The 27,259-nt window shown below is 36.3% G+C and overlaps 1 protein-coding gene across 1 annotated transcript in view; it reads right to left on the bottom strand.

Moving 5' to 3' along the window:
- CDH19 (cadherin 19, type 2) overlaps positions 1–27,259 on the bottom strand; it is a 79,804-nt gene that overhangs the window by 15,167 nt on the left and 37,378 nt on the right. Inside the window, exons 4-8 of the mRNA XM_010862321.1 lie at positions 24,938–25,057; positions 21,903–22,067; positions 19,648–19,829; positions 18,652–18,905; positions 13,829–13,950 (exon numbers count right to left, since the gene is read on the bottom strand). Coding sequence (XP_010860623.1) covers positions 13,829–13,950; positions 18,652–18,905; positions 19,648–19,829; positions 21,903–22,067; positions 24,938–25,057 — 843 coding nt within the window. The remainder of the gene's footprint in view (positions 1–13,828; positions 13,951–18,651; positions 18,906–19,647; positions 19,830–21,902; positions 22,068–24,937; positions 25,058–27,259) is intronic.

Raw genomic sequence — 27,259 nt, 5'->3', positions numbered from 1 at the left:
CAGAAAATGAAGATCATGGCATCCGGTTCCATCACTTCATGGGAAATAGATGGGGAAACAGTGGAAACCGTGTCAGACTTTATTTTTCTGGGCTCCAAAATCACTGCAGATGGTGACTGCAGCCATGAAATTAAGAGACGCTTACTCCAGGAAGGAAAGTTATGACCAACCTAGATAGCATATTCAAAAGCAGAGACATTACTTTGCCAACAAAGGTTCATCTAGTCAAGCCTATGGTTTTTCCTGTGGTCATGTATGGATGTGAGAGTTGGACTATGAAGAAGACTGAGCGCCGAAGAATTGATGCTTTTGAACTGTGGTGTTGGAGAAGACTCTTGAGAGTCCCTTGGACTGCAAGGAGATCCAACCAGTCCATTGTGAAGGAGATCAGCCCTGGGATTTCTTTGGAAGGAATGATGCTAAAGCTGAAACTCCAGTACTTTGGCCACCTCATGAGAAGAGTTGACTCATTGGAAAAGACCCTGATGCTGGGAGGGATTGGGGGCAAGAGGAGAAGGGGACGACAGAGGATGAGATGGCTGGATGGCATCACTGACTTGATGGACGTGAGTCTGAGTGAACTCTGGGAGTTCGTGATGGACAGGGAGGCCTGGCGTGCTGCGATTCATGGGGTCGCAAAGATTTGGACACGACTGAGTGACTGATTTGATTTGATCCATCAGGCAATGGTATTGCATATTTGTATATCATTATTTTGAATATTTCTTTCTTCATTTGAAAAGTCACTGGAAACTACATACATTGAAGAGTGGGGAGGAATTTCTTTTGTCTTAGTGTCTTTATAATCTTGCATGCTCTTTTTTTTTTTAAATCAAAAAGCATTATATTTGAAATTTTAATGTGTAAAGGCAAAGCACAATTTTTTTAAAAAGAGAAAGAATTAGTTCTGTTGAAAATTAGGGAAAAGTCTTTCCTTTCTTCTCCTTCTTATTTACTTTAGAAAAGCTTGTAAATTATTTTTCTCTCTATCTCTTTGAATTGTATGTTAACCTTTTAAAACTGAGACAAATCTTTTGCCAACTTTACAACCCAAGCTTGTCTTTTTTCAGTGCTGGGAGCCAATTCTTTGGAATGTAATTAATCATCAAGGAAGATATTAATAGCATATTTTCTCCCATTTTCTGTGGGAGGGTAGGCACCTAACTTCAGCAAAAACCTTGATCAAAATACAGAACTATTTCTTGTCATAAACATATACAAAGTTTAGTTTTCATATGAATAAAGCCAGTTACCAAACACAAATGGTCACTCTAACTACTTAGTGGACTTAGCATGAACTGTGTGACATGTGGTGGTGCTAAGTGCTCCTACTTTAATACCAGTAGTTATTTATCTGGGCTTCCTCGTAGCTCAGTAGTAAAGAATCTGCCTGCAAGGCAGGACACCCAAGCTCAATCCCTGGGTCTGGAAGGTCACCTGGAGAAGGGAATGGCTACCCACTCCATTATTTTGAGACATGCCTGCAGCGGATCCTGTTTGGTTGACTATGTAAAAGGCCTGAGGTTTCTTTCTGACTTGGCAGTTTCTTTCCAACTATGATGAACATCAAATTCTGGTTTAATGCTTTTTAATTATAAAACTGTTCATATCTGTTTCACCTTGTGAAGAGATTTTCCAGGTTGGGATGAGATTTTGTATATAATTATTTTAACCAATACATAATCAGTCAGTTAAAATTAAAACTTGCAGTTTTTATTGCATATAAAGAAACCCATGGCCTTTAGGAAATACATAAACCACTAAGAATTATTATTTGGTGACTCTATTGTACTATTTTCAGGATCAAATAGATTAAAAACATTAAATATGAAAAGATATTTCTAGAAATTTCAAGATAAAAGTATTCAAAACTTAAAATTCATATTTTATGGTTTAACTATACATCACTGTAGAACAACTTTCTGCCTAAGTAAAATGGAAAAAGTATATGTTACAAATAAATTTAAGAAAATTAGTTAAAAAATAATTTAAAATCTTTATCATTTTTTTTCCTGAAAAAGCTATTTAAAATTAAGTTCAGGAATCAGAAAGGATGGAGGAAGAGTAAGATGGGGAGATCACCAGCCTTCCCCCAAAATACATCAAAAACTCATCAAGATATGGAACAACTCCTACAAAGCAACCTCTAGGCGACAGCAGAAGACCCCAGGCCCCCCGGAGACAGGCTAAGCTCTCTGAAATGAGGTAGGAGAGAAGAGGGAGACACACAAAGGGAAAAGACAGGGAATTTCTGGGCAGCAGCTTGTGCCCCAAGGGAGCGAGGGAGTTCCCGTGCACTGGGAATCTCCCTCACAGGCGGGCCCAAGGGGGAGCTGCGGAGTATTGGAAAATCAGGCAAAGCAGGGACTTGGAGGGCCGTAAACAGAGAAAGCTGAACTTCTCAGTCCATTAACAGGCCGTGGACTGTGACCCTAAACAGACGGGCGCGCTCAGGGGAACCGAGAGTGGTGCAGCAGACAAACCCAGCCAGTGCACACAACCCTTGTAGTACAGAGGGCGCAAACACAACCGGCGCAAAGCGCAGGACCGAGGTGCCGACGGAAGGGAGGCCTACAAACTTGGGCAGCGCACACTACCCTCCCGGCGGCACAGCCTTAAGAAGAACAAATAACCCCCGCGACAAAGAGTGCAGGCAGTGAGACGAAACAAGTGCACATAAAGCCCGCGACGTAGAGGGTGAGCACAGGGAGCTGAAACAAGTCCACACTAGCCCAGTGACGCAGAGTGGATGCCCAGGGAGCTGAGACAAGTCTACACAAGCCTCGTGATGCAGAGTGCATGCCCAGGGACCTGAGACAAGTGCACACAATGCCCGCGATGCATAAAGTGGACCACGGAAACTGAGAGTCAAATGCACACACCCCTGCGACACGGAGGGTAAGCTCAGGAAGGTGAGGGAAGCCCACACAAATCGCCAGGACGTAGAAGGATCCACACAAACACCTACCAAGCAAGCTTCGGCCAAAAGCACAGGGCGGGACAGGGCAACAGAAGCACCGGCAGTGATCCCAGGGACAAGTAGGGGACTGGTGGCACTGCAGTTATGCTAAGAGCCACTTTGAAGCAGCTATGGAAATAGACACGCCAGAAGGCAGTGGCCACCCACTCCAGTACTCTTGCCTGGAAAATCCCATGGATGGAGGAGCCTGGTGGGCTGCAGTCCATGGGGTCGCGGGGAGTCAGACATGACTGACCGACTTGACTTTCACTTTTCCCTTTCATGCATTGGAGAAGGAAATGGCAACCCACTCCAGTGTTCTTGCCTGGAGAATCCCAGGGATGGCAGAGCCTGGTGGGCTGCTGTCTATGGGGTCGCACAGAGTCGGACACGACTGAAGTGACTTAGCAGCAGCAACACCTTGAAAGCTACAACTGCCCAAAGGCATACTGAACCCATACTACTACTACAAAGTAGCTTCAGTCGTGTCCGACTCTGTGAGACACCATAGATGGCAGCCTACCAGGCTTCGCCGTCCCTGGGATTCTCCAGGCAAGAACACTTGAGTGAGTTGCCATTTCCTTCTCCAATGCATGAAAGTGAAAAGTGAAAGTGAAGTCGCTCAGTCGTGTCCGACTCTTCCCAACCCCATAGACTGCAGCCTACCAGGCTCCTCTGTCCATGGGATTTTCCAGGCAAGAGTATTGGAGTGGGTTGCCATTGCCTTCTCCATACTGATCCCATAGACACTCCAAAACCTACTCCTGGACACTGCATTGCCCTTCAGAGAGGTGAGATCCAGTTCCATCCACCAGAACACAGGCACAAGCTCCGCCAACCAGGAAAAACATCACAGGACACTAACCCAACCCCATCCACAGGGCAGACTCCACAACCAAGAGCTATGATCTTGAAAATCCTTTATTATTTTTTTCCTGTTTCATTTTTTTTCTTTTTCTTTCTTTCTTCCTCTTATAAATCACAGTTTATTCCACCAACATATCTCCATCTTCACACTAGCATTTAGTGGTGCTGTGGAGTTTTCCTCTTTGTTTTTCTTGTTATTAAAAAAAAATCATTTTAAGATTCTTTCTTCTTATAAATCACACTGCTTATTGCCCAACATATTTCCACCATAACATTAGCTTTCTGTGGTGCTGTGGAGTTTTCTTCTTTGTTTTTCTTGTTTAAAAAAATCAATTTAAGAATTTTTTCTCTTTTTTTTTATAAATCACATGGTTTATTCCCCCTACATATTTCCACCTCAATATTAGCCTTTTGCTGTGCTTTGTGTTTCTTGTCAAAAAATGCAAGAAAAGCATTCATTTTAGGTTGTTTCTTTTTTCTCCTTCTCACTTTTTTTTTTCCCCTTGATGAATTTTTTTTTGGATTTTGTTTTGGATGTATTCAACCGCTTTTCCTACTGTGCTTTACCAGCTGTAGCTATTCATGAATATATATAAATCTTTCCCACACACATCTATTAATTTTTGTTTTTCTATTTTTTCTCCTTCTTTTTAAATTTTTAAATCCTCTTCTCCACCCCTTCCTTTTCTCTTTTCCCTCCCTTCTCCTCTTTCTTTTCTCTCTCTTTTTTTTATTATCTCATTTTTCCATCACTCTTTCTTTAACCAAGTAAGTTAAGTTGTTGAGTTCTCTATGCTATATTCCCCAGCTGGCCTTCTGCTCATACTCAGATTTCCAGATTGAGCATTAGCTAACTCTTCTTTCAGTTGGTGGATATCACCTCTGGTTTCCCTTGCTCACCAAGTCAACCTCCCTCTTTTCTTTAGAATACTTTGATTATAACTGTATGTGTGGAAGTGTGTGTGTATATGTCCCAGTGTTTCCGTAATTACCTACTTGACCTTCTCCCACTAGAACACAGGCACAAGTCACCCCCAACAAGGAATCAATGCAAACCATGCAGCCAACATTTCCCTCCAAGGGCAAAAAATCAAAAGGAAGAAGTAATACAACCCTAAAGCCTGGGAATGGAGTAATTTAAAAAAGAAAAAAAAAAAGATGAAAAGGCAGAGAAATACAACACAAATGAAAGTGTAAGGTTGAAACTCACAAGACCAAGTAAACAAAAAGGAAATAAGTAATCTCCCTGAAAGAGAATTTATAATAATGATAGTAAAGATGCTCCTAAGACTTGAAAATAGAATGGAGAAAATGCAAGAAGCATTTAAAACAGTTAATACAATCACTGAGGACATAGAAGGAATAAAGAATAAGAAAACAGAGATAAATAACACAATTATTAAAATTAAAAATATTCTAGACGGAGCCAATAGCAGAATAACTGAGGCAGTGGAATGGATAAGTGCACTGGAGGATAGAATGGTAGAAATAATTGCTGAAGAGCAGAATAAAGGGAAAGGAATGAAAAGAATTGAGAAAAGCCTCAGAGACCTTTGGGACAATATTAAATGTGCCAATATTTGAATTATAGGGGTCCCAGAGGAATAAGAGAAAAAGAAAGGCACTGAGAAAAGTTTTGAAGAAAATATAGTTGATAACTTCCCCAATATAGGAAAGGAAATAGTCAATCAAGTCCAAAAAGTACAAAGAGTCTCCTACAGGTTAAACCCAAGGAGAAACTCATCAAGACACATATTCATCAAGCTAACAGAGATTAAACAGACAGAATATTAAAAGCAGCAAGGAAAAAGCAACAAGTAACATGCAAGGGAAAACCCATATGATTAACAGCAGATCTTTCAGCAGAAACTCAACAGGCCAGATGAGTATGGCAGGATATATATAAAGTACTGAAAGAGAAAAACCTACAACCACAATTACTACACCCAGCAAAGATCTCATTCAAAATTTATGGATAAATCAAAAGCTTTATGGACAAGCAGAAATTAAGAGAATTCAGCACCATCAAATTAGCCTTACAACAAATACTAAAGGGACTTACATAGCCAGTAAACACAAGAGAAAGGAAAAACCTACAAAAACAAACCCAAAACAATCAAAAAGTACGAATAGGGACATATGTATCAATAATTACATTAATGTAAATGGATTAAATGCACCAACGAAAAGATACACACTGACTGAATGGATACAAAAACAAGACTCATATATATGCTGCCTACAGGAGACCCACTTCAGACCTAGAGACACATACAGATTGAAAGTCAAAGAATGAAAAAAGATATTCCATGAAACTGGAAACCAAAAGAAAGCTGGAGTGGCAATCCATAGTAGACTTTATATCATAAGACACAAAGAAGGACATGACATAATGATCAAGGGATCACTCCAAGAAGAAGACATAACAATTGTAAATGTCTATGCACCCAACTTAGGAGCACCTAAATACATAAGGCAAACAGTAACAGGCATAAGAAGAGAAATTGACAGCAACGCAATAAGAGTGGGGGACTTTAACACCTCACTGTCATCAATGGACAGATCATCAAAACATAGAATCAATAAGGAAACACAAGCCTTAAATAAAACATTAGACCAAATGGACCTAATTGATATCTTCATGACTTTCCATCCAAATGCAGAAGAATACACTTTCTTCTCAAGTGCACATGGAACATTCTCCAGGATAGGCCATATCTTGGGCCACAAATCAAGCCTCAGTAAATTTAAGAAAATTGAAATTGTGTCAAGTATCTTTTCTCCACAACACTATGAGACTAGATATCAACTATAGGAATAAAACAGCAAAAAACACAAACTTATGGAGATTAAATAATAATCTAATTAATAATCTAATAATCTAAATAAATAATTACTAAATAACAAAGAGGTTACTGAAGAAATAAAAAAAGCAATCAAAAGATTCCTATAAACAAATGACAAAGAAAATACGATGACCCAAAACCTATGGGACTCAGCAAAGCAGTTCTAAGAGCAAGGTTTATAGCGATACAATCATATCTCAAGAAGCAGGAAAAGCATTGAATAGACAGCCTACTCCACATCTAAAGCAGCTGGAAAAAGAAGAATACAAAACCCCCAAAGTCAGCAGAAGGGAGGAGATCATAAAAAACAGAGCAGAAATAAATGAAAGAGAAATGAAGGAAACAATGTCAAAGGTTAATAAAACTAAAAGCTGGTTCTTTGAGAAGATTAATAAAATTGACAAACCACTAGCCAGATTCATCAAGAAAAAAAGGGAGAAAAATCAAGTCAATAAAATGAAAAAGGAGAGGTTACAACAGACAACACAGAATAAGAAAATATTATGAATAACTACATGCTAACAAAATGGACAACCTGGAGGAAATGTACAGATACTGAGAAAAAATCAGCCTCCCAAGACTGAACCAGGAAGAAATAGAAATTATGAACAGCCTAATTACAAACATTGAACTTGAAATGGTGATAAAAAAAATCTCCCCTAAAACAAAAGCCCAGAGCCAGTTTGCTTCACAGGGGAATTCTGTCAAACATTCAGAGAAGAGCTAGTGCCTATTTTTCTGAAACTCTTCCAAAAAAATTGCAGAGGAAGGAACACTTCCAAACTCATTCTATGAGGCCACAATCCCTGAAACCAAAACCAGGAAAAGACAACATGAAAAAAGAAAATTACAGGCCACTATCTCTCATGAACATAGATGCAAAAATCCTCAGCAAAATTCTAGCAAACAGAATCCAACAACACAGTATGTTGATATGTGGCAGAACCAATACAATATTGTAAAGTAATTAGCCTCCAATTAAAATACATAAATTTAAATTAAAAAAATAAAAAATAAATGACCCCCAAGTGTTAAAAATAAAATAAAATAAAATTGAAGCACCAAAAAAAAAAAAAAAAAAGGTCATGCACCATTTTCAAGTCAGGTTTATTCCAGGGATGCAAGGATTCTTCAATATATACAAATCAATCAACGTGATATACCATAACATCAAATTGAAAGATAAAAACCATATGATCATCTTGATAGATGCAGAAAAGGCCTTCAACAAAATCCAGCATCGATTTATGATAAAAACACTTCAAAAATGGGCACAGAAGCAACCTACTTCAACATAGTAAAAGCCATAATGCAAAGCCCACAGCAAACATTCTCAGTGGTGAAGACTAAAAGCTTTCCCTCTAAGATCAGGAACAAGGCAAAGGTGTCCACTCTCACCAATATCATTCAACATAGTTTTGGAAGTCCTAGCTACAGCAATTAGAGAAGAAAAAGAAATGAAAGGAATTCAGATCAGAAAAGAAGAAGTAAAACTCTCACTATTTGCACTATTTGCAAGATACTAAACATAGAAAACCCCTAATTACTAATTAGTAATCAGCGAATTCAGCAAAGTTGCAGGTTACAAGGTCAATACACAGAAATCACTTGCACTCTTATATACTAACAATGAAAAATTATAAAGAGAAATTAAGGAATCAATACTATTCACCATTGCAACAAAAAGAATAAAATATCTAGGAATAAACCTATCTAAGGAAACAAAAGACCTGTATACGGAAAACTGTAAGAGACTGATGAAAGAAATAAAAGACAACGTAAACAGATGAAGAGATATTCCATGTTTCTAGGTGGGAAGAATCAATATTGTGAAAATGACTGTACTACCAAATGCAATCTACAGATTCAATGCAATCCCTATCAAATTACCAATGGCTTTTTTCACAGAACTAGAACAAAAAATTTCACAATTCATATGGAAACACAAAAGATCCCGGATAAACAAAGCAGTCTTGAGAAAGACGAATGGAGCTGGAGGAAGCAAACTTCCTGACTTCAGACTACGACAAAGCTGCAGTCATCAAGACAGTATGGTACTGGCACAAAAGCAGAAATGTAGACCAATGGAACAAGATAGAGAACCCAGAGATAAACCCACCCACTATGGGTACCTTATTTTTGACAAGGAGAAAAGAATATGCAATGGGGCAAAGATAGCCTCTTCAATAAGTGGTGCTGGGGAAACTGGACAACTACATGCAAAAGAATGAAATTAGTTCACTACCAAATGCCATACACAAAGATAAACTCAAAATGGATTAAAGATCTAAATGTAAGACCTGAAACTATGAAACTCTTAGAGGAGAACACTCAATGACATAAATCAAAGCAAGATCTTCCATGATCCACACAAAAACAAAAATAAACAAGTGGGACCTAATTAAATTGAAAAGCTTTTGCACAACAAAGGAATCTACGAGCAAAGTGAAAAGACAACCCTCAGAATGGGAGATAATAACAGCAAAAAAACAACCAATAAAGAATTAATTTCCAAAGTATACAAGCAGCTTATACAACTCAGTCCCAGAAAAAACAAACAACCCAATCAAAAAGTGGGAAAAAGACCTAAACAGACATTTCCGCAAAGACATACAGATAGCTAACAAGCTCATGAAAAGGTGATAAATATCACTCATTATCAGAGAAATGCAAATCAAAACTACAATGAAATACCCCCTCACACCAGTCAGAATGGCCATCATCAAAAAGTCTACAAGCAATAAATTCTGGAGAGGGTGTGGAGAAAAGGGAACACTCTTGCATTGTTGGTGGGAATGTAAACTGATAAAGTCACTATGGAAGATGGTATGGAGACTCCTTAAAAAGCTAGAAATAAAACCACCATATGACCCAGCAATCCCACTCCCGGGCACATACCCTGAGGAAGTCAAAACTGAAAAAAACACATGTACCCCAATGTTTACTGCAGCTCTATTTACAATAGGTAGAACATAGAAACAACCTAGATGTCCATCGACAGATGAATGGATAAAGAAGCTGTGATATTTTTATATATATATATATGATTGAATACTACTCAGCCATAAAAAGACCACATTTGGATCTATTTTAATGAGGTGGACAAAACTAGAATCCATTATACAGAGTGATGTAAGTCAGAAAGAGAAATATAAATATCATATACCAACACATATATATGGAATCTGAAGAGATGGCACTGATTAATTTATTTTCAGGGTGGCAATGGAGAAACAGACACAGAGAACAGACCTATTGTCAAGGTGGGAGGAGAGGAGGGAGAGGGGAGATGTATGGAGAGAGTAACATAGAAATTTATAATACCATGTGTAAAACAGATAGCCAATGGGAATTTGCTGTAAGACTCAGGGAACTCAAACAGGGGCTCTGCAACAGGCTGAAGGGTGGGGTGGAAAGAGAGATGGGAGGGAGGTCTTGGATGGAGGGAACGTGGGTATACCTATGGCTGATTCTTGTTGATGTATGACAGAAAACCACATTTTTCTGTAAAGCAATTATTCTTCAATTAGAAAATAAAAAATTAAAATAAAAATAAAATAAAAAAATTAAGTTCAAATTAAACCTTTGACATGACTATACAAAGCATACCCATATCTTTGCAGCTTGTTTAAAGTAGTTAGTTATGTAGTTAGAATAGGAAAAGGAGTCCAGAATGGTGGTGGCTAAAAGGAAAAAGCCCGTGAAAATAAAACAAAGGAAGGTCCAAGGACCGAGTGAGAACCTCAGGTAAAACAAACAGCCCTCCTGCCTAGCCCAATTTACATAAGGTAGGTTCATTAGGTGGAGAAAATAACATACAAAAAGAGGAGCCAAAATTGAGCCCAGGCAGGGTGGGGGGCCTCTCTTCTCTTCCTGTATTTTACGTGGCCCACCCTTACTCCTGGAGGATGTGTTTTCCTTTGCTTGCCAAAATATACTGAGCTGTAACAATAGTCTGTTCATTGCTTCAAATTTCTGCTGCGGTGAGACAGAACTGAGGAAATTACAAACTCCTCCGACAATTCACTTAGCTGTCATGTTGATAAATAGCTTGATGCTTAATTTGGGAAACTTTCCAGGAAAAAGACTAAGCACACAGTGAACTTCATTTGCTGGGAAAACACATGTTAATTTGGAGCATGTCTTTCCCATAATCAACATAACTGATACGTCACAACCTTCCAGATACTTAACACATGCAGGAAGTGCTTTATGTAACAATTTTATATGAAGCCCTGCTTTCCACAATGAGTGTTTTTGTTTTTATTAGTATGTCTTAAGTGACTGAAATGGATCAAAAATTATGTTGATATCAATATTACCATAATAAAAAATTGGCACTTGCAATTATTTTCTCCAAAGTTGTTCTAAAGTGAAATTAATAATGTGGATTAAAAATGAATCAAGAGATAGAGGGAAAATGCTTGCAAATTGGATGCTTGGTGTAATATAAGTTCTTCCTAAGCAATTTCCCTTAAAGTCTTAAAATGAAACATATTTTACAAAATATGTCTTCAAAGATGAGTTTAAATGAGGTGTATTTTTTTTTTAACTCTAAGAAAATGAATTTTATAGCACAAGAAGCAGATCAGCAAGAAATGTGTAATTTCTAAACTTTATAACATTTCTAATCACTTATTTCTGGAACAGTGATTAACTTCTCAGTAATAAATTTCATGTAATATAAATATTTATTTTCAATTTGCCTTTCACAGGAATTATTTCCTCAACCATATTTTTAATCTTCTTTTATTTATAAATTGTTTTATAAATTTTACAATATTTGTGTCTTAGAATACACATAATCAATTTTAAAGACACTGCTTTTTAATAACTTAAATTGTTGTGCTTCTAATTTAGCAGAAGTTAATGAAATATTCTTACTTAAGTTCTCCTTATATATAAAATAAAATTACAGTGGATAATTATTTACATAAATTTCATTAAAACATGCTCTTTTAAAAGTTGAAAACTACTTCATGGAGAAACACATTTTTCAAAGATGTTCACTCATCCTTTGAACTGGTTTAAATTCTTTCTTCAATTCTTTGGAAACAGCAATAAATTTTTTTCTTGAAAATATCCAGTGAATAAAAGCTTATTGCTTTTAGGCTAAACATCCTTGTGTTTTCTGACACCAAAAACTTCGGAATTTCTTCTGTGCAGCAGACATTTATTCCCTTGAAACATTTGCTCCCCATCCATTTAGTGTTTAAATAGAAAATTCAAGACTCAGCCCCAATCTTCCTGGGTGCCAAAGAGCCACTCAGTGTAGAACAGAAAATATGTAAGTGATGCTTCTACACCAGCATCTCATCAGCAAACTGCTCAATAAGGTGAGGAGTAAGATATATGTTTAAAGACTTTCAAAGAACAAGCCAAGTAGGTAAACATGATTATTAAAATTCTATGCAAAATCAGTTTGGAAAGGATGCATTCTGATACATTTCAAATTCACCAACTGAATCCTTTACTGTATTATATGAAATCCATTGACTATAATAGTGATGATTTTGATAGTCTTTTCCATTCTGTTCTCTCTATTCTTTTGAGCTTGATTGATTTAATAACTGATTAATTGAAATTTTAAAGACACAAACTAACTGGTAAACTAGATAATTTTATCTATGTTTTGAAACCTGAAAATGGAAAAATACCTGGTTACTACTGATTATTGAAGATGTGACCATTAGCACAGCTGACAGGAGTTTTATTTGAGCAAATTTCACTGGGCAATACTTACATGTCCAATTTGAAAAAAAAAAAAAACTTGCAAAATTTATTTTCTTTTTTATTTTTTTTGAATATCAAATCTTTTTTTTTTAACTTGCTTTATTTTTTTAAATTTTATTTTATTTTTAAACTTCACAATATTGTATTAGTTTTGCCAAATATCGAAATGAATCCGCCACAGGTATACCTGTGTTCCCCATCCTGAACCCTCCTCCCTCCTCCCTCCCCATACCCTCCCTCTGGGTCGTCCCAGTGCACCAGCCCCAAGCATCCAGTATCATGCATCAAACCTGGACTGGCGACTCGTTTCATACATGATATTATACATGTTTCACTGCTATTCTCCCAAATCTCCCCACCCTCTCCCTCTCCCACAGAGTCCATAAGACTGATCTATACATCGGTGTCTCTTTTGCTGTCTCGTACACAGGGTTATTGTTACCATCTTTCTAAATTCCATATATATGCGTTAGTATACTGTATTGGTGTTTTTCTTTCTGGCTTACTTCACTCTGTATAATAGGTTCCAGTTTCATCCACCTCATTAGAACTGATTCAGATGTATTCTTTTTAATGGCTGAGTAATACTCCATTGTGTATATGTACCACCGCTTTCTTATCCATTCATCTGCTGATGGGCATCTAGGTTGCTTCCATGTCCTGGCTATTATAAACAGTGCTGCGATGAACATTGGGGTACACGTGTCTCTTTCCCTTCTGGTTTCCTCAGTGTGTATGCCCAGCAGTGGGATTGCTGGATCATAAGGCAGTTCTATTTCCAGTTTTTTAAGGAATCTCCACACTGTTCTCCATAGTGGCTGTACTAGTTTGCATTCCCACCAACAGTGTAAGAGAGTTCCCTTTTCTCCACACCCTCTCCAGCATTTATTGCTTGTAGACTTTTGGATCGAAGCCATTCTGACTGGCGTGAAATGGTACCTCATAGTGGTTTTGATTTGCATTTCTCTGATAATGAGTGATATTTTCAATGTTTAAAATTTGATTTAAAAATGTATTCATGAACAATATTGTAAGAGCATATAATAAATAAAGATTTTAAAATTTCAAGTAATTTGGATTTATTTCTTATGTTTTTCTGAATTTTCTGATTCATTTCTTATATTAAACATTATATATTGCCATAATAAAATAGAGATATTTTGTGGTAAGTATATAAATAAGCTGTAGTAAGAATGAACAGATGGTTAACTTTTAAATAATAAATGATATACACTTTTATATATAAACACTTGATATATAAATGATATACATGATAAATAAATTATATACACTTGATATATAAAATACCATTTAATTCTAATTTCAGCAACACTTTAAGCTACCCTTTGTCCCTATGTTTAGAGATTGTTGAATGGTTAAAAAACATGGTGAACCAATATATGGTTCTCAAATGAATACTTACATTTTTCCGTGGCTGTAACACTTAGGTTGTACCAAGCACTAGTCTCTCGATCAAGTGGGTTAGTTGTGAATATTGTGCCATTGTCATCAACACTGAACACTTCACTTCTGATAATAGAATATCTGCACACACAGGCACAAATAATTCCTTTAAAATATTATTTTCTCTGTACAAATTTAAAGTGTATACATTGTTCTTGTTAAGCAAAAAGATATCAAATCCACATTCTACAGAGCTAGTATAATGCTGAAAATTTTCAAAAAGATAACTTCTACATTTACAATTCAACTCGATGGAAATAGAGGAGAAAAACCTGAAACAAACTCTAGTTTTCAAATAATGTGTGCTAAATCTGGACATGCCACTCATTCTCATTTGCAAGAGAGAATTTTAACAAAATTCTAAAAAATATCACACTAATTTGTAGGTTGGTGTTGGGGAAAATTAAAATAGAAACTACAGAGAATTAAGCTTTAAGGAAATTCCATTTTAGCGCTGCTGCTGCTGCTAAGTCGCTTCAGTCATGTCCGACTCTGTGTGACCCCATAGACGGCAGCCTACCAGGCTCCCTGGTCCCTGGGATTCTCCAGGCAAGAACACTGGAGTGGGTTGCCATGTCCTTCTCCAATGCATGAAAGTGAAAAGTGAAAGTGAAGTCCCTCAGTCGTGTCCGACTCTTAGTGACCCCATGGACCACAGCCTACCAGGCTCCTCCATCCATTGGATTTTCCAGGCAAGAGTAGTGGAGTGGGGTGCCATTGCCTTCTCCGAGTTTTAGCTCTGCTCATTGTTAATCTTAATAAGCAATTTGCTTACATATCAACAAGTGGTCACATTTCCTACTTAAATATTTTTGACAAAATGAAACAGTTGTTCAGTTGCTTAGTTGTGTTTGACTGTTTGTAACCCCATGGACTGCAGCATGCCAGGCTTCCCTGTCCTTCACCATTTCCCAGAGCTTGCTCAAACTCATGTTCACTAAATTGGTGATGCCAACCAACCATCTTATCCTCTGTCATCCCCTTTTCCTCCTGCTTTCAATCTTTCCCAGCATCAGGATCTTTCCTAATGAGTCAGCTCTTTGCATCAGGTGGCCAAAATATTGGAGCCTCAGTTTCAGCATCAGTCCTTCCAATGAATACTCAGGGTTGATTTCCTTTAGGATTGACTGGTTGGATCTCCTTGCAGAAGGGACTCTCAACAGTCTTCTCCAACACCACAAAGAATCGGGACACAACTGAGCAACTTTCACTTCACTTCACCATTTAAGAAATAAATGTGTAATATATATTATAAAGAGCATGGACTAAAAAGTCTAAAATGTGAAGTTTAGATGTTCAGATTAATCTCTGGTTTGCTTTGCAATTCCTTTTTAAAGATTCTTCATTCCGCTAAAAGTGCTGAGTGAATAGAATGTGGTTGTGCGGCGTTTTCTCACTGCTAAGGGTTCCTGACAGAATGATATAAACAAATGATTTCTCCATGCATATATGGATGCCTTTATAGTCTGTTCTTAATCTTCATACACCTCTACAAAAGTACTATTCCTGTCTCCCAGAAGAAGAACTGAGACACATAAAAGCCAAGCCCATAACAAAGGCTAAATCTTCCCAAGTAGGTGCAACTCCACCAGATCTTTCAAGGATGCTTTTAAGTATGCTTTTATGCACAAGTAATAGAGGATTTTATTTTATTTTTTTAAGTTTCTATTGGGGTATAGCCAATTAACAAAGAATGTTGTGATCATTTCAGGTGAAGAAGGAAACGACTCAGCCGTATATATACATGTACCCTTGCTCCCCCAAACTCCCCTCCCATACAGGCTGTCACATAACATTGAGCAGTGTTCCCTGTGCTATGGGGCTTCCCTGGTGGCTCTAGCAGTAAAGAATCTGCCTCCAATGCAAGAGACCTGGGTTCAATCCCTGAGTTGGGAAGATTCCCTGGGGAAAGAAAGGGCAACCCACTCCAGAATTCTTGCCCGGAGAATCCCATGGACAGCGGTGCTATACAGTAGCTCCCTGTTGGTTATCCACTTTAAATATAGCAGTGTGTACATGTCCATCCCAAACTCCCTAACTATCCCTTTCCTCCAACTTTCCCCCTGGGAACTACAAGTCTATTCTCTAAGTCCGTGATTAGGTGAAAGGTGTTTAAAGACAGCTTCTTCCACTGGTGAAAGAAATCCTTGTCATTCTTGAACGAAACACAAACCTGCTTCCAGCTAGTGGCTAAACTCTTTCCCACAAGTCTGATTACTCAGATTATTTATCTTTTGCTGTGAATGCAGGCAGTTTTTCTCTTTCAAGGAATTGATCTGAATTCATAGAGTTATTCTTAGTATCTCCATTTAATACTGTTTAATGTCTACAGGTTCAATTAAATAATTGCATTCCCTCCTTCATTTCTGATAATGGTAATTTTTGCCTCTTCTTTTTTCCCCTTGGTAGTCTGGTTAGATGGATAACTTCTACTGGTGTTTTGGAAGAACCAGCTATCATTCCATTGTATATCTCTATTTTCAATTTCACAGCTTCTACTCTAAAGTTTTTAATTTTCTTTCTTTTTTTAATAACAGAAAAGATTTTAGTGCCATTCCCATATTTATAAAAATTATAAAATTTGACTCTAGGTTTAGTTACAAAGTAAATTTTAAAAATGTCCAAGGAATAAATCATCCACAGTAGTGGCAAAGAATTTATTCCCTCTATCTGTCATCTAAACAATGCAGTAATATAGAGAATGGGGATAAGATGAAAAACTTTGGGAAGATTTCTTGTGCAGTTTCTTATAACTTTATGATGGGGTTTTTATTACAGATAATTTCGAGGTTCTGATTCCTAGCACACTAGACTCCTTAAAACAACTACTAATACATGTTTATGCCACCACCTTCCCTTATTCATCTATTTTCCATATTTATAGTCCAGAGAATTACACAGGCTTCCATATACTAAGATGCTGGGTATTGCTTTGCTCTTTGGAAGGGCTACTGATATAGAAGAAGCATCTTTAAGTTTTTAAGACAGACGATGCTCCAGTTTCCCACTGTAATTCCTAATCACAAAATGCTATCTTCTAACATGTAGATATAGTTCCTATTTATTAGCAGTAAACTTAGTAATGAATATAAGTATATACGTAGTATATGTGTGTGTGTGTGTGTGTGTGTGTGTGTGTGTGTGAGTTGCTTAGTCGTGTCGGACTCTTTGTGACACCATGGACTGTAGCCTGCCAGACTCCTCTGTCCATGGGATTCACCAGGCAAGAATACTGGAGTGGGTTGCCATTCCCTTCTCCAGGGGATCTTCCCAACCCAGGGATCCAACCTGGGTCTCCTGTATCGCAGGCAGATTCTTTACTGTCTGAGCCACCAGGGAGACTTCCAATATAAGTGTGTGTGTATATAATCAAAGCACAATACATTGTTTAAATTTTAAATAGCATGTCTATTAACCTACTTGTTTTTCTGACAATAGTAAAGAATACACAACTTAATAAATACTTTCATGATTAAAGTTTTTATCATGCTATCATTTATAATGACAAATTGTAGAAACAATTTAAATATCTAATCTCAGTTGTGTAAATAAGGCAATGAATGATGAATGCTTCATGAAAGTCGCTCAGTCCATGTCAAACTCTTTGCGACTCCACGGACTGTAGCCTGCCAGGCTCTTCTGTCCAAGGAATTCTCCAGGTAAGAATACTGGAGTGGGTAGCTATTCCTTCTCCAGGGGGTTTTCCTAACCCAGGGATCAAACCCAGGTCTCCCACATTGAGGGAGGATTCTTTACTGTCTGAAACACCAGGAAAGTTCAAGTATACTAGAGTGGGTAGCCTATCCCTTCTCCAGCAGATCTTCTGACTTAGGAATCAAACCAGGGTCTCCTGCATTGCAGACAAATTCTTTACCAACTGAGCTATCAGAAATAATGATGAGTAAAAACATAGCTGAAAATGTGACATTTGAAAAAATACAAAAGCATTAAAATTGATGATTATATGCAAAATATTATGTAACATATATGAGAATAATGTGACCACAGCCAAATATAATAACAGCTTTTGCTTTTATCTTTAATAAGAAATACAAGGAGAATAAAAAAGTTTTTTTTAAAGGCAGAAAGTATATTACCCGAATGTAACAGACTAATTTAATGGATGGTAAATATAGTTTAATTGCAACAAAAAAACTTATTTCTAACTGATTGGACTCATTTTTATGCCTTTAATGGTACCTTATAAAAGCTTGGTTAACTTTTGAATATCATCCCCTGGTGGCACAACTGGTAAAGAACAGCTCACAATGTGGAAGACCTGGGTTCAATCTTTGGGCTGGGAAGATCCCCTGGAGAAGGGAACAGCTACCCACTCCAGTATTCTGGCCTGGAGAATTCCATGGACTGTATATAAGTCCATGGGTTCGCAAAGTGTCAAACACGACTGAGCGACTTTTACTTTAACTTAATCAAATAGTATTTGTATGAACCACATTGTCATCAACTTTGTTTCTCCTCTGACTTGGCATAATCAAGGGTTTCTTTTCCCTAACATCCCTATCCCAATTAACAGAGTTGATTGCATTGGATTTTGGTGCACAGCCTCTCTCTTGTCCATGTTTGCAAGAGCTTACTTCTTTGCATCTTAACCAATAGTGAGGTTTCCTGTTTTGATTTGTTTAAACTTTTGCAAATTTTATAAGTGACCATAGAGAGAAATATAGGTCTGGATATATCTTGGTTCCACTTTTAAAAAATTTTATTTTCAAGCTAATCTGTGTTCCCTCATTTATCAATGCAAAGCTGGGCTTCCAGACATACCCAATTGGAGATTTCCTCTGATCAGGATCAGTGGCAGAGACCGTGCCTACAGAGGATCCATGAGGGCATTCTTCAAAGATTTCAAAGATGTAATATGGGAGGAGGAAAACAGGAGGCTCATCAACATCTTCCACCTGGATCTTGATGACAGTGGTGGAAGCTTCAGTGTGGTATTCCCTGAGATGCGCATCAACTTGGGGGTTTTTAACTTTTGCTTTAATACGATAGTGGTTCTGGTCCTCAAAGTTCACTTTCTGCAAAGTAATACAGTGTACACAGAAAACCCAAGGAATTACTTAGGGGGAAAAAAAAAGGTTTTGTTGATAAATTAAGTCTCAGGTGCTTTCCAGTTAGGTTTTTACTATTTATGTTCTTGGATCCCTATGAGATTGTCATTAAATATTTAGTAGTTGTGGAGAAAATCCCTATGTTATGTGTATTTTGTTATTTACAACTATTACAAAATGTTTTTAGTTAATAACTAGTTTTTTTAGGATTAAAGCTATACTTTTCTGAGTATAAAAATCTTAGGGAGTTGAGAATTAATTTCCTGTTATTTAATATATTTTTGAAAAGTTTGTCCTCTGTTTTAAAATCTTTTTCAAAAACTCTCCTACAGTGTAATTCAAGGAACTCTGTAAGAACTCTCTCATCAGTTATATCTGAAATATATAGATAGAAATATAAAAAACTGAACTTTTTCTTAATTTTTTCAGAAGTATCTTGCACAAAACTGATAATTAGCTATTTTAAAATTATGCTTTGTAATTTATGCTAAAATGTAGGCAATATATGTTAATATTCTAAAAAATGAAACATCTTAGAAGTTTTTTAAAAGCACACATATCTTTCCTTTTTTCTGTAAACTATAAATCACAAGATCTTAATTTAATTACTTAATTGAAACAAACACTAATTGGTTACACAAAATAATTATATGTATTTCTGATTTGATTTTGCATTATTATGCAAAGCAAAAAAAATTAATGCATCTACCTTTTTTAGTATAATTATTCCTTCTTGGGTCTCATTATTGGTAATGACGTCAAATGTTCTTGAATCGTCTTCAATGCTATAGTCCATTTCTGCATTCTCTCCTATGTCTCTATCATATGCCATGATTTTTCCTATAGATGTCCCAACAGGTGCAGATTCAGAGACAGTCAAGCGGTATAAACCTTCAAAAACAAAATTCAGGATATTTTGCACAGATAATTAACATAAAGAACTTCCAAATATAGCACCCTCCTTTTATTTAATGTGCTATCAGAAAAAACATACCCATTCTCACTAATTGCTTATTCTAAATACACCTCTCTCTCTCTCCCTTTATATTTTGCAGTCTAAACATCTCCCTCATATCTTTTTGAATATCTATTATTTTCTCTTTAAATATATCTTAGAAAGTTCTTTCACCACTATGTATAATTTCCAAATTTCTATACATATTTGTGTGTGTGTGTGCGTGTGTGTGTCTCTTAGCTACCCAATCATGTCCAACTCTTTTTGACCTCATGGGCTATAGTCTGCCAGGCTCCTCTGCCTATGGGATTCTCCAGGGAAATTGATAGACATTTCCTTCTCCAGGGGATCTTCCTGACCCAAGGATGAAACCCTGGTTTCTTGCAGGCAGCTTCTTTATTTTCTGAGCTACCAGGGAAGCCCATTCATACTCATACCTTCTCACTATTCATGGATTTATTTTCTGTTGTATCCTTCAACAATGCCAAATTATATTTGGTACAAAGTTTTTCAATATTACTCAGGCATTCTCTGATACCTAAAATTACCAATAAATATAAGTATGAATTAAAGAAGGTAGTGTCTAAAAGCAAATATTTGAGTTCTAAGTGTACTAGTTTGATTTAAGAGACTATGAACTTGGATTGCATTAACCATGGTTGAAATGAAATAGAAAGATGTGGAAGTATGCATCCATAAAAAAGAATGAAATAAGAACATTTGCAGCAACATGGACGGACATGTAGATCATTATACTAAGTTGAGTATGTTGGAAAGAGAAAGACAGATACCGTATGCTATAACTTATATGTGGAATCTAAAATATGACACAAAGGAACTTATCTACAAAACAAAAACAGACTTACTGATATGGAGAACAGACTTGTGGTTGCCAAGTGGGATGGGGAGTGCGGGAAAGGATGGATTAGAAGTTCAGAACTAACATGTGAAAACTATTATACAGAGAATGGATAAACCAGTCCTACTGTAGAGCACAGGGAACTATACCCAATACCCTGTGATAAATAATAAAGGAAAAGAATATGAAGAAGAATGTATATATGTGCATAACTGAATCACTTAGCTGTATAGTAGATATTAACACAACTTTGTAAATCAGTTATGAAAGTGAAAGTCACTAAGTCGTGTCCAACTCAGGCTCCTCTGTCCATGTAATTCTCTAGGCCAGAATACTGGAGTGGGTAGCCATTCCCTTCTCCAGGGGATTTTCCTAAGTCAGGGATTGATTTCAGGTCTCCTGCATTGCAAGCGGATTCTCTACTATCTGAGCCACCAGGGAAGCCCAAAATATACATCAATAAAATAATTTTAAAAGAAACAAATGATGGAGCTGCAATAGTTGGTTGGCTGTGAAAAACCATGCAGGCATCAGATGATTCTATTCTTTTTATATAATGGCAGTTATATTTGAAATATATTGACACAAATAAAAATAAATAAGCTTCCTTTCTTTACTTTTCAGAAGTAACTTGCAAAAAACTTATTAAAATTAGTCACTCATATATCATTTGTAATTTATGCTGAAATGTAAAAAATCATCAGGAATGATAACATCCTAAAGAATAAATCTTAAAATTAAAAAAAGGAGCACATTCAATATAATTTGTCTTTAAAGGGATTCTTGATTTCCTTAGAAGCACATAGTGAGTCACTACATAGACTGCCTTGTGAGATCTTTCTCTATTTTTAAGCAGAAGAAATGTCACTTTAAAATTGGTAATATTTCGCTGTTTTCAGGAAGCAAGAGTTTAAGTGTGCTACCATGTATCTGTCATTGTGGGGAAGTTAAAAGAATTATTTATTCGATTGCACAAATTAAAAATTGCCAACAAATTACTCTTGAGGAGAGAGTGACACTATCCCAAATCTGAAAGCAGATGCTTTAATACATTGCCAAATCAAGACTTAGTCTGTGCTGTTTCCCAAGACTTAGTCTGTGCTATTTCCCATACTTTCAAAAATCATTTGTTAGGGTACTTCTTACTTACTGTCTTTAAATATGGGTTTATTGTCATTGACATCAGAAAGTTTGATTAATACACTTGTTGTTCCAGACAGTGCTCCAGGCAGACCAATCATGTCTTTGGCTTGAATAATCACCCAGTACTCATCTTGCAGTTCTCTATCCATTTTAGAAGATATTCTTATTTTTCCTTAAAAAATGTAACAAAATACAATTAGTATTTCATAATTAACCATGGCTTCTCCCTAGTTAATTTCTTAAGAATTTGAACATAAGATCATTTGTTTGACACATTTTGAATCATTACAACATGCCAGATGCTGCCCTGGAGATTAAAATAAGAAAATAAACTATTCACCAACTCTGCCTAGAGTTTAGTCATCACAATACTAATAGTAGTATATCCTTAATAAAATACTATGTTAAGATAAACCACAGGGAGAGAAGAAGAAAGTCTTATTTTTCTGCTTTCTTTTCTGACCTGATACTAGGGTGCTACAATTATCTGTTCCCCTAAACTTGGAAGGAGTTGATTTACTATAGATACATGTGTAAATTAAAATGCTAAATTTATGCAAAAAATACTGTGCACCTGTGATGTTAAAATCTATTTTGAGTCATAACATGTGAAGAAGGGCTGATTTTTGATTCACAGTTACTCATAATCCACCAACAGAGATATTCAAACCCACACTGGACCATGAAATTGTTGTGTTAAGTGTCCACTTTCTATAAAATTATTCAATAAAAAGTTATTCATCATTGAGGAAACCTAGGAGAAACTTAAGATGGTGCATAGGAGGGTGAAATGCAATCCTAAAGATTGGGGAACACATAATACAAATATAAGAAAGGGAATGGCTAATCGTCAACAACGTCTGGGCAAAGGTATTTATTAAAAATTGTGATACCTGAACAAAAATAAAAGAAGGATAAATTGGACCACACTCTCATGATATTTTAACTGTGGACTGGTGTTTCACCATTATATTCTAGTATATGGACAGGGAGGCCTGGCGTGCTGCGATTCATGGGGTCGCAAAGAGTCGGACATGACTAAGCGACTGATCTGATCTGATATGTAATCAATATGGAAACCATAGAATATATGAAACAGATTCTCCTACAGTCTTCCCTAGATGTGACTCAACAGAGAATCGTGTTTGCTATTAGCAAAGGTGAATAGTATTAGACCTTCTGAATTATATATCCAAAGGTGTAGAGACTGAGAGGAACACAAAGACCTTCACTTCCCATGTGTGGAGGCTTCAACTAACTCTGCCTACTTCCTTTTCTTTTCTTCTCACCTTCAAAATGAACAAATTTAAATATATTCCTAGATCCTCTTACACACTCCAAAACTTACCTCTTCTGTGTTTTGGCTTTCAATTGCCTTGCTGCTCACTCTACTGCTCCTCTGCTAATGAAATTAATTGCTTTAGCAGATTTGTTCAATATATAATATTTAAGAAGCCAGAGAGGAGTAGGAGGGAAAGACAAGGCTCGAAATGGCCAAGAAGATCGAGTGCCACCCAGCGCACGTCTCCTCCACAGATAACCCACTTTCTGCTTTCCTCCTCTTCTGTTTTCTCACCCTGGTGCCTGGGTAGTCTAAGAGCTTCAACAGTTCCCCTTCTCAGGGATTTCCTGTACATTCTTCCTATAACCTGGAATGCCTTCCTCTCCTCACTTTGATCGCAGGCTCAGCTCAGCATCCTGTTTTCAGTGCATTCTGCCTTGCCAGACAATATGAAATAGTGCTTACTTTCTTCTATTGAACCTTGTTTATTTTACTTCATGATATACACAAACTGAATGCATGCATTTATTAATATGCCAACGTTTAAAATTTATATTTAAATTCCAAGAGATAAGAATTCCTGTTGCTTCCTTTTTATTATTGTTTTTTTTAAATATTGCAATGTTGTACTGCTGTAAACATAGTATGTTGTAAACACAACACCTCTTACATATTCGACCCTTCTCAACCAAGATCATGTAAAAGAATGAAAACCTAATGTCTTAAGGCATCTATTCATTGCATGTATTAAAATAACTTTAACTTGTACATTCAGGATAATAAAAACTAGGTATTATTCTGGGAGAATTAAGAATATAGTCACTCAAATCATACTTTTCAAAATCTGATTCTCACAAGAGACCTGACTGATAAAAGCTGAGACATTTAGTATTTGCTAAATGAATGAATCAATAAAAAATGCTTAAAGACCCAACACATGCTTTAATTGCTTAAAGCTTTTCATGTCATCAAGATGGATATAATACTTGTCTCATTAACAACCATAGAATTTTACTCCTTTTGGCACTTGCCACATTTCTGGGTGGTTAGTTAGGTATTTATTTTTTTCGTCTTTAGAGACTATAAGCTTTTTTATGTGTATTTAATCTTTGCAGTGACCAAAGAAATCATACTTGTTAAATGACCAATGTTATTTAATTCTTATATGTTCAATAGATATAGAGAAATTTTTGTTTTATTTATTTTATAAAGTATTCAATTGATTAACAGAAATTGAAGAAGCAAGGGTAGAAAAATCAAATGCTATATTCATGTAAATCAAAAGTACATAAAATACAGAGTTATTATTTTTAAGTTTCCACACCCAGCCATAAAGTCAGGATTAACCTCACTCTGGCTGGGTGTACAGGTGGAACTCTGTGATTTTAATTTGCATTTCCATGATGACTAGTAAGCTTGCACAATTTTAATATGCTTGCAGGCTATCTTTGTATCAACTTTTTTGTCAATTGTTTCTAAATGTCTCTTTCCCATATTTTTAAAATGTAATAATCCTTAGGTATGCTCTATAGCCCATACACAAATCATTTGTGGTATGGATGTGAAAAATCTAATCTCCCAACCTTAGAAAAATCAGCTAAAAAATAAAAATAATTAAATGCTTAAGATTACATTACAACCTCCTTGTTTATGGAAACATTTGGTCCACTTTACAACACATTTGCAGGCAGGGAATTTTTGTTCTGATGTTTGCCAACTTAGAATCATGTTGAATTGCATGTTATTTCATCCAGGAATACCTGTTGTTGGTTCAATGGAGAAATATGGTTGGCCTTGTAGTAAGCTGTACACGAGACGAGCATTGTTGCCACTTGAAGGATCATCAGCATCACTTGCTGTCACCTGGATTACTAATGTTCCTGAAGAGAACATAAATAGTTACAAGAAATTAAGACTCTGATCTTTTTGAAAAATGGATCCTAGTTCTCTAAGATTCTTTCTTTAGCAAGAAAGACCTGCCCTCCTTTTTCTGAATTATGAAACAAACAAATATACTTTTGTTTAGACAAGAAAATATAACCTTATAAAAAATAGCCCTTATTCCCAAATACAATATAGAATTTTAAATGTGTAGATCTTATGCAACCTACATATTAAATAACCTAATAAAATATATAATTAAGGATTATTCAAATAATACTCCATTAGTGGAGTAATCAATGGGAGATTTAAAAGCAGTTTTTCTTCAAAAACCATATTGTAACCAGTTCTTCAAAAAATTATAGAATTTAAAAATATTAATAAATGTTATTAAAATAATCTTGACCTAGTGTCAAGCTGAAAATAAGCAGAATTATTTGGCTAACATCATTCCATTTAACAAAATGCCTACTTTAATGAATTTTCTTTTAAAGTGCAATGTAAAATCTACCAGCTTGATAAGGTAACCATTCTTAATCTAATTTAATAACAATCAATAAAATTCATGGGAAATAAATACTTGTATGTTTAAAATCAATGGTTAAATTAAATATCTTTATTTAATTGTGCTTTCTAATGATTTTTATGTAAATATGGAATCTGGCATTATGAGTCTTGTTGAAAACACATATTTTTGTAGCTCTATGTTCTGTGTTTTTACTATGAAAATAATAAATGTAAAATAAATTAAGATGATACAAATTTGAGGCAGAACTTCTAAAATAAATTTCATAAAGTCTTGCTTTATTCTTACTCATAATTTGTAAATATCAGCTATAAAACTTAGAAGGACTTTAGGAATGATCAATTCTAACATCACTTTAACTATCTGATTTTATTTTCTTCAGTTTCTGTCTTTCTTTTCTCCTGTTTCAGTTTTATTGACATAACATTTCATTAAATACAGATTAATTAACTTTAAAACCTTTAAATATTTTCTAAAGGTTTTTTTCTAAAAAAGTCAGTGGAGAGAAGTAAGCCTGTATACATTCTTAATCAGTGATTTAAAAACTGTAGAAATCTTCAAAAATAGTAAAGTAACATAAACAGTAATAATAAATAAGCAATGAAGCAATTGCTGCTGCTGCTGCTGCTAAGTCGCTTCAGTCATGTCCGATCTGTGTGACCCCATAGACAGCAGCCTACCAGGCTCCGCCATCCCTGGGATTCTCCAGGCAAGAACATTGGAGTGGGTTGCCATTTCCTTCTCCAATGCATGAAAGTGAAAAGTGAAAGCGAAGTCGCTCAGTTGTGTCCGACTCTTAGCGACCCCATGGACTACAGCCTACCAGGCTCCTCTGTCCATGGAATTCTCCAGGCAAAAGTACTGGAGTGGAGTGCCATTGCTTTCTCCCGTTGAAGCAACTAAGAAATACAAAATATTTGATAATATTTTGTACATTTATGTTTTCTGTGAGGAATTGTCACGTATAAGAGAAATTGTACATTGACTCAAAGTTCAGTTCAGTCACTCAGTCGTGTCCGACTCTTGAGACCCAATGGACTGCACCTCGCCAGGCTTTCCTGTCCATCACCAACTCCCAGAGCCTACTCAAACTTATGCCCATTGCGTCGATGATGCCATCCAACTGTCTCATCCTCTGTTGTCCCCTTCTCCTCCTGCCCTCAATCTTCCCCAGCATTAGGGTCTTTTACAAAGAGTTCATACTTCCCATCAGGTGCCGAAAGTACTGGAGCTTCAGCTTCAGCATCAGTCCTTCCAATGAATATTCAAGACTGATTTCCTTTAGAATTGGCTGGTTGGATCTCCTTGCTGTCCAAGGGACTCTCAAGACTCTTCTCCAAAATCACAGTTCAAAAGTATCAATTCTTTGGCACTCAGCTTTCTTTATAGTCCAACTCGTACATCCATACATGACTGCTGGAAAAACCATAGCTTTGACTTGACAGATCTTTGTTGGCAAAGTGATGTCTCTGCTTTTTAATATGCTGTCTAGGTTGGTCATAACTTTTCTTCCAAGGAGCAAGCGTCTTTTAATTTCATGGCTGCAGTCACCATCTGCAGTGATTTTGGAGCCCAAAAAAATAAAGTCTGACACTGTTTCCACTGTTTCCCCATCTATTTCCCATGAAGTGATAGGACCAGATGCCATGATCTTCGTTTTCTGAATGTTGAACCT

The sequence above is a fragment of the Bison bison genome, unplaced genomic scaffold (genome assembly GCF_000754665.1).
Source record: "Bison bison bison isolate TAMUID 2011002044 unplaced genomic scaffold, Bison_UMD1.0 scf7180017864481, whole genome shotgun sequence".
NCBI lineage: Eukaryota > Metazoa > Chordata > Mammalia > Artiodactyla > Bovidae > Bison > Bison bison.
The sequence above is the reverse complement of the archived record's forward strand: the minus strand, read 5'-3'. Positions and strand labels throughout refer to the sequence as shown.